The following is a 12,984-nucleotide window of genomic DNA, read 5'->3' on the forward strand; positions in this document are numbered from 1 at the left end:
TAAAATGATATTACTTCAGGTTGAGTTACACACAAAAGAGAAGTCGGTACTGCTCTGAACTACAGTATATAGTAGAAAATGTAAACATTTGACTGTGGGAAAGTTTATTTCTTTCCTCAGGTCACCACACAAATACATATTACTTTATAATACAAACGTGATGGCTTTACTGTAGCATTAGCAGCACTTCGAACAGAGGAAGACGACAAACTGTGAGCCTTCACAGTTCACTTTGGCAAAAGTACTACCATGTGTTTTCTTTCCATATTCCTCCTCCTCCTCCTCCTCTCCATCGCGCGCTTCGCTACTAACGGACAGCCAGTGACGTCACGCCCCGGGCTGCTCTGGAGTTTATTAGCCAGGTCGCGTTCTCTTTTTCTCTCTCTCTCTCTCTTTCTCTCTCCCTCACACACATACACACACTCACATATACACAAGCGCACACACACGAGCAGACACACGCGGCTCTGTCCAGCCAGCACGAGGCTTGGACTCACAGCTCATGGGTATTTTCAATTGTTCTCAAAAGTAACAAAAACTAAACAAACATTGACCCGAGTGCTACAAACTTTCGACTGACGCAACCATACCTACTTTTTTTTTTATTATTTAATGTTGGCTTGTTCATTAAATTAATAATTAATTTTGTGGTCAAGTTGTAGTTTGTAGGTGGATTTTGTGTTGTTTTTTTTGGTTTGTTTTTGGGAAGAAAGAAAGAAAATAAACGCCGACTCGTGATGGACGCGCTGTCACTCAGGTTACTCCTTGTAGTGGGTTTGACCTCAGCTACTTTGGTAAGTCAAACTTCTACTTTCTAGTTCTGAAAGAAAGAAAATAGAAAAACTATTGATAAAAAGAAAAAGTTTGGAGAATGGCAGGACCCTCGTTTGTAGACTGACAGCAGCCTAGCGTGTAGCTTAGCGGAATTAACGGTAATATCACGATATATCTAACATTAGACGATATCACCGGTATGTCTGAATGCAAATCTAATCATTTAGATGACTGAATGGTACAAAATGCTGTTTAGTAGACTGAAGTGTACTCTTATGGACACAGGCCAGCTCGGTTAATGTTGAATTTCATTTCATTTTAATATCCTACATGTGAGCCAACCTGTCAAGTCTTACCGCATGTAAACACTCAGGAAAATAGTCCTAAACTGTACATTTCCTCATCTCTGTGCTCTTATCCTCAAGGGTCCATCTTTTACTTTGTACCTTATAATTGTAATATGTACCTTTCACCTGGGAATGTGGATATATTCTAAGTTTATATATATATATGTATATATATTTTAGACACATAAACGGACCATAAATAGTTTTTAGCGCAAAGCTTTTTGTGTTATTAGTGTAAAGTACACTACATGCTCATTTCTAGTGGAAAGATCCATATTAAAGGTACCAAAGGTGTACACATGATGATAAGTTAACGGTACAATTTATACAATTTTGATACTCTCAGAGAGTGTATTATCAGTCAATAAGCAAGTAAAATCTAAAAGTTCAACAACCTGCAACATTATTATTTTTTTTTATATCACTTTTATAACTTTACTTGCCTTTCTAATCTAAAAAACTTGATCTGGAAATGTAGACCATGGCTCTGTATGTATGTGTATTTTCATCGCTTGAAAACTCTTTCTCCTTTGTTTCAGGCTGGTGAAATGGATAAAAAAGGTAAGGTACAGTGTTTTGATCCTATATACTATGTTTTAGAGACCTGCCACTGCCAGATTTTGATTTTAATTTTACGTTAACGTTTCAGTAATTATTTGAACAGCGACACTGTTTTAGAGGAGCAGTTGGAGTTTAAGGAGCACATGTTAATCGCTCGCAGGCAACACTTGAAGAAAAAATGGCATGTGAATGGGTTTATTTCATGCCAAGTGGGAAGGGCAGAGTGGGCCAAAAAATGAGAAAAGTTGTGAAAGGTCTATATTTTCTAATTGGAATATACTCAAATATAACACTGAATATGTTATTATTAAGGGGGCGTAGTGGCTTAGTGGTTAGCACTGTTAGCTTGTTTGCCTCGCACCTCCGGGGTTGGGGGTTTGATTCCCACCTCTGAGTTTCCTCTGGGTACTCTGGTTTTCTCCCCCAGTCCAAACACTGGGGGACTGGGGGAGTATTTATAACCAGAATATTGTTAACCTGACAGCACCTGGGTACACCAGATAACTATAATGGAAGAGTAGCTGAGATATAATAGTAGTGGACTAAATTGGGACATTTAAAAAAGTTAAGAAGTACTGCAAGTACTCAGTCTACCTCATTCAATCTAGACATGTCAAAATCATATCAGAATATGCTACCAAACATATCATAATGTGCTACCAAACATATCAGAATATGCTACCAAAACTATATTCACAGTTTTATGGTTAGGATTAGGGTTTGGGGTGGTTAAGGAGTTAGTAGCCACCCACTATATCATAATATACACTACCAGTCAGATGTTTGGAGACACTTGACTGAAATGTTTCTCATGATTTTACAAATCTTTTGATCTGAAGGTGTATAATTAAATGTTTGAAATTGGTGTTGTAGACAAAAATATAATTGTGCCAACATTTTAATTTCTTTCATTAAAAAAATATATTAATGGATGACTTGGAACGAAATATTCCGAAAAGCAGCCAATAAGTGTCGAGCATAGGTGGGAACTCCTTTAATACTGTTTAAAAAGCATCTCAGGGAAATTCCTCAAGAAATCGGTTGAGAAAATGCCAACAATACATTTATGGAAATTCTAGGCAAAAAGGGGGTCTACTTTGAAGATGCTAAAGTATTAAATTATTTTGATTTATTTAGGATTTTTTGTCACAACATAATTCCCATAGTTCCATTTGTGTTACTCCAGAGTTTTGATGCCTTTATTATTATTCTAAAATGTGGGGGGAAAAAATAAAATTAAAGAATGAGTGTGTCTAAACTTTTGGCCGGTAGTGTATATACTGTACCTATCCTGTTGCCAAATTGTAAAAGCAAGTCTGCTTTGTACCTGTGTAAAAAATTATGTACACTTATTACACAATTAGCAAATAAATAACTGATAGAGTTCTCCTTTATTGGACTTCTTTATATTTGTCTTGGAAAGTTGAATAGGATGCACACCTTACTCAGTCTCAAGCACAGAGTAGAGTAGAGTTACAATTCAGTCAAACCGTTACAGTCCAATTCAATGAGCTTTACTCTCATGGCTGTTACAGCAATTATAGTATTGACACAACAGTGCCAAAGTCTGTTACTCTTATGCAACTCAGACACATTTTTGTAGACTTTTACAAGCAGAAATGCTTTGTTCAGTTTTATGACATTTTAAACAATACTGCATGGGAAGAAAATGCTGTTCATGGGATTAGACCAGGATACTTATGTTTGAGATTTTTTCTTTAAGCTAGTGTCTAGTTTTCCCAATATATTTATTCACTTGGACCAAGACTCATTTATATCCTTGTAAATAGTCAGATATATCTGAGATATAGACAGTGTTTGACAGGAAGTACAGATGAGTGACGGATTAAAGAGAAAAACGGTGGCTCTGTTATGCTCTTTTCTGGGAAATTCCTTGGATGGTTCTGGTCCACTTGTTCCTTTCAAGGGAAAGTCACTGCAAACCAGTACGAAATTATTCTGATTGCCTTTATCCTATGATGAAACATTTCTATTCTATTCATTTCTAGTCTCTTTCTGGTTGACCGCTCCTCATCTACAGGGCATGAGGGCTCGCAGAATGGTATAATGATAGGTAAATGATAGACCTCATTAGCTATGACCTTCACATTCTCCAGATTGCAATCCAATTGAACACATGTGGAAGATTTCGGAGTGATGTGTTGGACAATGCTCTACTCGAGGCATGAGACGATACACTAAAGCAATGATACGAGACATATCCCAATACAGGTTTCACAAGACCATATTAAAACAAGACGATACTGACACAAATAAAATATTACATTTTAATACATTAATTTTTTAATGACAACAAATTGAACCACTGCAATATACAGTGTGAGCGGGAAGGCTGCGGGCTGGACTTGTTCCACAGGTCTTTTGTTTGAAATGTGCCATAACGCTTATGATTAGCTGAACTGGACTATTAAGTAAGCGTGCTTCAAAGCAGTTAAGTTCTCACACACAAACTTCATGCTCTGTATGCTACTACCTTTGGTGCTGCTGCTGAGTGTGTAAATAGTGATAGAGCCAATAATGAATATGAAATGGAAATATTGCGATATATGATATGAGCAGCAAATTCGTCGTGCCAGTGTTTTGTATTATGATATTTGAAACAGTGATATTCTGCCTCATGCCTGCTCTATAACACAGTCAATAAAACATCAATTGAGGGAATCTTTGGGAAGAATGGTGTTCATCTATACTGAATAGATTCAGGCACTTGCAGAATTTATGCCAAGGTGTATTGAAGCTGTTCTGGTGGCTCATACTGGCCCAACACCTTGCTTACACAGGTCAGATTGGGTTTTCCTTTAATTTGTCACTAGTATAACACTGTAGAGGTTGCTTTACTTAGAATTTGACACATGTCTTGAAAACTGTAAGAATGAATGAATGAATGAATGAATGAATAAATAAATAAATAAATAAAACACAGCTTTATTTTATTTTTTGTTATTGTAAATGTGCCTGACAGTAGACCATGCATGGAGGCAAAGCATGCAATTTTGTCAAACTTACACTGTATGCTAGATAGTAACATCCGCTTTTATATCCTACACTGGTAAGAGCACTGCAGGCAAATTACAAGTCACTACAATAGCCTTTTACCTATTTCACATGCTTACCTGTATTCAGGCCAAGTGTGGTGGAAAATTACTTTGGAATTAGACTGTTTGAGAGGGTCAAACATATTTTGCCTATTTAGTTAACCACAAAAGAGTGTCTGATGGAATATTGCCATATAAATGAAACAGCAAAGCGAGTTCACATGAATTATACAGTTGCAATCTAAATTATTCAACCTCCATTGCAAATCAGGTTTATTGTCAAAATTTACAGACTTTCAGCTATTTGCAATGAACAAATCAAACAAAAGCAATTGAAATAGTACAACACAATGAATGCTTCAAGTGGTTTCCCCAATTTCCACAAAAATGTGAGGGATTCTTTTCAGGCAGTTGAATAACTTTGAAACTGGAGAAGTCATTTTAAGTTGCATTTTCAGGTGAATTTGGGAAACCACTTGAAACACAACGAATGCTTCAAGTGGTTTCCCCAAATTCAACTGAAAATGCAACTTATAATGATTTCTCCAGTTTCAAAATTATTCAACCCCTTCATGGCAAGCATCTTTAGTACTTAGTAGAGCACCCTTTTACTGTTATGACCTGCTGCAAATGAGATGCATAGCTTCTGGCAGAGTTCCTGAGGAATCTTAGCCCATTCCTCATGAGCAATGGCCTCCAGATCAGTAATATTCTTGAGTTTGCGTGCTGCAACCACCTTCTTCAAATCCCACTAGAGATTTTCGATGGGGTTCAAGTCAGGTGACTGTGATGGCCCTGTAGAATCTTCCAGGACGACTTCTGCAACCAAACCTTGGTGGAATTTGAGGTATGCTTGGGATCATTGTCCTGTTGGAAGGTGCAATGACGCCCAAGCTTCAGCTTCCTCACAGATGGCATGATGTTTTCTGCTAGGATTTCCTGATACTTCAATGAATCCATCTTGCCTTCCACACACTGCAGGTATCCAGTGCCAGAGGATGCAAAGCAGCCCCAGAGCATCACTGATCCATCACCATGCTTGACTGTGGACAGCGTGTTCTTTCTTCATTCTTCTTCCTCCAGACATAACGCTGATCCATCGTGCTGAAAAGTTCCAGTTTTGTTTCATCGCTCCACAGAACAGAATCCCAAAACTTCATTATTTATATGATTTTGAGCCGACATTTCTTGTGCTATTGGGTCAGTAGTTGTGTACATCTTGGAGTTCTGGCATGGAATCTTCTGTGTTTAGAACACGCCTTACTGTGCTCACTGAAATCTCAGTGCCTGTTACACTAAGTCTTGCTGGAGGTCTTTTGCAGTCACTCGAGGATTTTTCACAACCTGCCTTCTCTTAAATCTGGTTGCGGCCATTGATAGCTTCCTTTATCTGCCCCGTCCAGGTATTTCATGTATTCCAGCTCAAGCACACCTGGTGCAAGCGCTTGATTAGTTGCATAAAGTTTCCTTGAGACAATACTTGTTTTGCATATTTGTGCTATTGTGAGGGATTCTATTCAGGGGGTTGAATAATTTTGAAACTGGAGAAATCATTATAAGTTGCATTTTCAGTTGAATTTGGGGAAACCACTTGAAGCATTCGTTGTGTTGAACTATTTCAATTACATTTGTTTGATTTGTTCATTGCAAACAGCGGAAAGTCTGTACATTTTGACAATAAACCTGATTTGCAATGGGGGTTGAATAATTTTGATTGCAACTATATAATTACAGACAGCATTTTATGTTGTTATGTATGTGGGTTTTTTTTTCTGTTAGAAGGAAATGGTGCCTGTTTGGAGTATTTCCTAAAAAGTCAGAGTATTCTGCCTTACGATTGAGGCTGGATTCAGTTTCAGAATGTTAGAGCCTTAACCAAGCAGAGACCTTTTAATGATTAATGATTTTTGTAGAAGGTCTGACTGCTGACCTGATGTGCGTGCTCTCTCTCTCTCTCTGTCTCTCTCTCTCTCTGCCATCTCATCAGACTTCTTGAAGAGCCGACTGAAGGAGTATGGCCTGGTCACGCCTATTAGCACTGACTCAGGTGGCCACTTCTTGTCACACCTCCTCTCAGCAAATCACAAGCAGCGTGTCAAGCGCAACGTGCCCTATGCCACGGGTGAGAAGCTCTTCTTCAATGTCACTGCTTTTGGCAAGGAGTTTCACCTGCGGCTCTGGCCCAATCGAAGGCTAGTGGCACCTGGCGCCATGGTAGAGTGGCATGATGAGGTTTTGGTGCCTGGCAATGGCACAGAGAATGACACCCACACAGACAGGATTCTGAGGAGAGACTTTCTTAAGACGGACTGCAATTTTATTGGGGACATCACTGACGTGCCTGGAGCATCGGTTGCTATTAACAACTGTGACGGTCTGGTAAGTGTTCTCACAGACTGTTTTGATCCCGAGCTACTACTCAGTGTTCATTTGTATATACATAGTGTAAACATTAGAAGAAAGAAAGCTTGCAGGAAAGATGTTTTTCATTATTGCAAGAGTGGCATATTGTCTGTTGAGATGGCACAAAACTTTTTTTTGCAAACATAAAAATTTGCTAATTTATATTATTCAAGCATTATAAATAACCAATCCTATAAGGTGGATCCACCCATAAAATGCTCACTCTCATAACTATGTACCTTTTCCCATGAGTTTCATTGTAGCTACAGAATATTTATTGCAATTATTGAACTCTTTAAACTAAATAACACAACAATAAGGTGGGAGTTTAAGGATTTATGATTTATTTATGGATCGCAGAACACATGCTCAGTAAGGAGACTTCCTGCCTGTTAGCCACACTCTCCTACACAAAATATGCAGCCTGCAGTCTTAACTTCCTCTTTACGCAACATATATTCTTGTAAACTTTTTTTTCCCGCATGTGGGGGCAGCATGGTGTTCTGCTTACTCAGGCATGCTCCAGGCCTTCAGAGCTTAAACATTACTATTAATACTGTCTTAGTGACGCTAATGATTAGCATTGTGGAAGGCTATTATTGTTTGTCTTCATTTCACACCAGTAGCTGGAGTTTATGTGATTAATATAATAGTCTGAGTAACTGAAATTTTATCAGCTACAAAGTGACAGTTTCCTTTGCTTCTAAAATAATGTCAATTATGCATCAGCCAAAAATCTGAAGACTTATTGAACAAAATGATGCTGACATCCAAAGAAAAGTTTAGTTCTCTCACCCCAATGTAGTTTAAGTTTAAGCTGCAGCATTATATAAATATCCTTGATGTCAAAAAGTACTCAGGGTTCCAATTGTACAGCACTTCAATCTCAGTAACCCCCTCGCAACAACTACTGGTGCCCTGGGCGAGTGTCCAAATTGATAGCAGAGTTGAGTGAACCTCGGGTCACTGCAGGATGCTGACAAATGAGCTGCTGCTTCCAGTCCACAGGGGTTCAACTAACACTGGGATAAGAGCTCTCTTCCTTTGATAGAATTTACCCAGAGGCAAAGGGGTTTTTAGGAAGGATACAGTATGGGTTTAATAGAGAGCCAGGTTACATAAGAGTAATTAAGTTCTCATTACTTGGATGTGTGTAAGAAAAAAGTCAGTAGGGGTGTTTTGCGAATACAGCCAATTAAGAAGTATTGGCTCCCTTAGTAAGGATGATTATTAAAAATGTCTTTATGTTTAATTAGCTTAACCTTACCCTGAAAATATTAGAGAAATCTAACCTTTAACTGAAGTAAATTTAAAACAGGACAAAGTCTGTAATATAGGATTAGAGTCGTTGCCATGGGCATTGGAGATTTTCTGCCCTCATACTGTACTGTACACAATGAACTGGATATCTATTTAACAATATGATGAAGGAGCTGTTATTTCTTTCTGTGTGCTTTGAGTTCTGTAGAGTGTGCTGCCTTTTTAAGAAATACATAATGGTAGTTGAAAAGGTGTAACAACCTTTAATTATAGATTAAAAGTAAAAATGTTTACTGAGTTAGTTACCTGGAAACATTGACAGTTCTAACTGATGAAAAGCAAAATATGGTTGAAGATTTAAGTAATTAAGCTCCTTTCTGGAGTATTCTTTTTTTCGTATGTTCAAAAGTCTTGTATGTTGTTCATAATAATATATATCAAATATGTGCCCTTTTTGGGTTCTTGAAAGCAGTATAACAATATGCATGAACTTGCCATCAGTAGGATGAAGTGTCACTGCCAGGTGTTTCCTGTAGGGTAACTGTAACAACAAGGTGTTTTTTTTTTTTTTATAACCATACCAGAAGTAAATTAATTAGCTTCAAGTAAAGTCCCAACAACTCATTACAATCATTATTTGGCCTCAAGATATAATTATCAGAAAATGTAACTGTTCTAGAAAATACTCTAAAGCCTGAATAGCTTGTTAATGTTTTACCACCAAAACATATCCCAGAAGACTGGATCTAACAGTGAACATTGGTGGACAGCCTTTGATGTTAAGTGGTCATCTGTCTTTACTAGGTGTGTGTTTCCCTGGTCTTAATTAGAGCTACTGCAGGTCTGGAAGTCTTTATGTGTAGCCTCAGTTCTTGGGCCTGTGAAGTCTGTGGGAGCATAGTGAAATGACCTGAACCCCTGTGGAGGAAACACAGAAGGAGGAGTGGACTTGCTCACATGAGCATGAGATAAGCATGGCTCTGGCCTGTGAACATTCCTTCCAAAAAGGGAGGAAAGAGGAATCTTCAGAATGATCATGTCTGGTCCTGCTATGCCAGATCCCAGAAACTAACTCTGGTAGTTTACATGAAGAAATAAAGGGTTTCATGACCCTCATGCATACAGATGCAATCAAAATGATTCAACCCCCTTTGTAAATCAGGTTTACTGTCAAATGTACAGACTTTCAGGTGTTTGCAATGAACAAATCAAACAAAAGCACTTCAACACACTGAATGCTTCAAGTGGTTTCCCCAAAAATGTGAGGGATTCTGTTCAGGCGGTTGAATACTTTTGAAACTGGAGAAGTCATTTTAAGTTGCATTTTCAGTTGAATTTGAGGAAACCACTTGAAACATTTGTTGGGGTTGAATAATTTAGATTGCAACTGTAAGTCAAAACTTTGCCCTGATAGATCTGGTTTGACTTTTATCTAGTAATAAGACAGTATGTCCAGACTTTATGGTCAGATGTATGTTGATACCTGATTGTAAAACTCATATAAGTTGTTGGCAACTGTTGCCAAGTTGGAAACACAATTGTCTAGAACGTATTTATATGCTGTAGCATTATGATTTCCTTTCACTGGAACTAAGATACCTAGTCTAAATCTATTCCATCATGACAATGCTCCTGTGTTCAATAAGACGTCCATAAAGACATGGTGTACCAAGGTTGCTGTGGATGAATTTAAGGGGCCTGCACAGAGCCTTAACTTCAACCCCACTGAACATCTTTGGGATGAATTGAAACACCAACCTCATGCCAGGTCTTCTTGCTGGACACTAGTGCTCAGCTTCTTCTGTTCTTGTCGCTAAATGCACACAAATCCCCACAGCCACAGTTCAAAATCTAGTGGAAAGCTTACTCAGAAGAGTGGAGGCTGTTATATCAGCAAAGGGCAAACAATTCAATATTAATGCCCATGGTTTTGGGGATGGGATGTTCAAAAACTGAAAACCTTCATAGACATTGCCAGTTATACTTAATTGACATCTCTGTGATTTCTATGGAAATGTAAGTCATACTTATATTCATCAGCCTGGGGCAGAATGTCTAAATGATCTGAATACTGGGCTTTTGGCAGAGCTTCACACAGGCAGTTGGCCTCATGCCATGGATCTTGGCCCCACACTGCTCCTTTTGTCTAGAACTTGTGCTACTAACGAGTGGAGCCAGTGCTCTTCAGCACCATGTCTTTTTACATGTCTGCAGCAGTTGGTGTTCCTCAGATCCATGTGCCAATCCAGTGGTACCTTTGAATTCTTCTTTCTTCTTAGCCCAGGTCATACCTTGCATTCCTCTCAAGGTGGACAAAGAATACTGTGTTAAAATTCACCACTGTTTGAATATCCATTTTTGGGGAGTTTGAGGGCATCTGCAGGTACATGAATGATTATTCTGATTATCGGACTTGGTATTGGAGCATTGCTTAGCAGGCTAATGGACATTCCCGTCTTGCTCAGGTGGACCATAAATGGAGAATACTGGTATTTACATCTCACATGTTATGTTATACAGCCTGCAAAATTCTCATACATGTGGTACCACAGTGTATGTCAAACTATGTAAGTAACTATTTAATGCAAGTTTTCCTTGCTGTCTGATTGTATAATGATGTGTGCCCAGGATGTGGTCAAATGCGTGAGTCATTGAATTGTGTTCTTAAATAGCCCACTTTGCAATGTCCCTTTTAAACCGTTTTATACACATCACAAATGAAACATTTTCAAGTTGAATTACAGTTTATTGTATTTGTCTGAATACAGAACAGTAAGCTCTGTCTGAACGGTGTTAAAGAACAGAGCTGATTAGAAAACCTCTGATCTCAATAAGGTCTCATTAAGGCACACTGGATGGCATAACAATTCATAGATTTTCTCTATGTGTCTCTGATGCATGGCACTACTGTTGATTGGCTGTGATTTGATGGCCATACTGACACCTAACTGGTATTTAACCAGTGAGTGCTGTCTCAGTTGCAGTTTTCACTGTTGAAAAGCGATCTGGTTGAATGATGTTGTAGGATTGGTTAATGAAAGTAAAATATGAGTATGATGTACTGATGGACAATATGACCACAATAATATATCACAATATTTTTTACATTATTGAAGCTATTATAATATTTGGTGGTATATTAATTTTCAAAGCAACTTACTTGAAAAAATGACTAAGGACACCAACGCTGACTGTGACTTTCAATAAGGCACCAGTCTTTGAGGTCTGCCTTTTGAAATATTCTTCATATTTACTCACCTACTTAATTCTTAAATGAGCAACATTCCGTGTGCTTCCATTGTCATCAATGTAAGAACTGCATATTACATTCTTGTGTGCAGTTCCTTTTTTTTTTTTTTTTTTTTTAAACCAAAGCATGTCTACACTATAGACCAAATCGAAATGTTTGTACACATACAGGTTAGTGGTACTTCTGGGTGGTTAGTGGCAGAGTTAACTTGTTTATGGTAGTGGTAATATTTATGAATGTAAGAAATTGAACCAAAACCTTGTGAAGTTTTGTGTTTGGGGCTGTAATGTCTAATGGACCCCAGGGTTACAGGTTTAGTTTCATTCTGTTCAACAACTTTTAACCCTGTCTGTCTGGTGTGAAATTTTTGTCTTGCTGGTTTCCTTCACTTTCACAGGCATGACAGAAAAAATAGCTGTGTTTTGCATGATTTAAATCTGACCTTTTCCTGCTATCCAAAATTGTTACCATTAATCTACAGTACAATGCTGCAACAAGATAAATACGATTTTTAATAGCTTAAATTACATAGTAAAGAATTCATGCTAAGCACACACGTTCCTGTTATTTGTGAAGTGATCGACATAGGAAGAGTAATTTATATTTTTTTAAAAAAAAAGGTTGGCTAATATTGATACACATGACGTTATGAGTGTCTTGTCTAAATATGAAAGTATTTTCATACAACCCCAATTCCAAAAAAGTTCCGACAGCATGGAAAATGCTAATAAAAAGAAAGGAGTGATTTGTAAATTTACTTTGACTTGTATTTAAACAAAAAATGTATAAAAACAAGGTATTTTACCTAATCAACTGCATTGTTTTTTTTTTTGAAGGTAAACGTTTACTTTGAAATCGATGCAACACGTTCCAAAAAAGTTTTGACAGGGGCAATTTAAGACTAATAGTGATGTGAAATGTTAAAATAAGAAGGTGATGGGAAACAGGTGAGGCAATCATCTAATCATAGTACGACCCAATTCAGAAAAAGTTGGGACAGTATGGAAAATGCAAAAAAACAACAAAAAGAGTAATTTGAATATCCAATTCACTTGTACTATATTGAAAACACATTATTAACACATTATTTGATGTTTTACTTTGTGAATTTAATTTATTTTTGAAAATATACATTCATTTCAAATCTGATGACTGCAACACACTCCAAAAATGTTGGGATAGTATACCACTGTATACTGTATACCACTGTATACCACTGTGTAGCATCACCTTTTCTTTTAATAACACTTATTAAGCATTTGTGCGCTGAAGACACCAGTTTGTTAAGTTTAGCAATCAGAATTTTCCCCCATCATCCACTATACATTTCTTC

At 37.6% G+C, this 12,984-nt stretch overlaps 1 protein-coding gene across 2 annotated transcripts in view; it reads left to right on the forward strand.

Moving 5' to 3' along the window:
- The first annotated feature begins 281 nt into the window (after positions 1–281).
- The window catches only part of adamts3 (ADAM metallopeptidase with thrombospondin type 1 motif, 3), a 79,280-nt gene continuing 66,577 nt past the window's right edge, over positions 282–12,984 (forward strand). The window contains exons 1-3 of one of the 2 annotated variants that reach the window (XM_053653951.1): positions 282–794; positions 1,661–1,682; positions 6,726–7,117. In XM_053653951.1, coding sequence (XP_053509926.1) covers positions 738–794; positions 1,661–1,682; positions 6,726–7,117 — 471 coding nt within the window. In that variant the 5' untranslated portion in view covers positions 282–737. The remainder of the gene's footprint in view (positions 795–1,660; positions 1,683–6,725; positions 7,118–12,984) is intronic. The other variant, XM_053653950.1, reaches the window with a different exon arrangement.

This window comes from Ictalurus furcatus, chromosome 22 (assembly GCF_023375685.1).
Source record: "Ictalurus furcatus strain D&B chromosome 22, Billie_1.0, whole genome shotgun sequence".
In the NCBI taxonomy this organism is placed as follows: domain Eukaryota; kingdom Metazoa; phylum Chordata; class Actinopteri; order Siluriformes; family Ictaluridae; genus Ictalurus; species Ictalurus furcatus.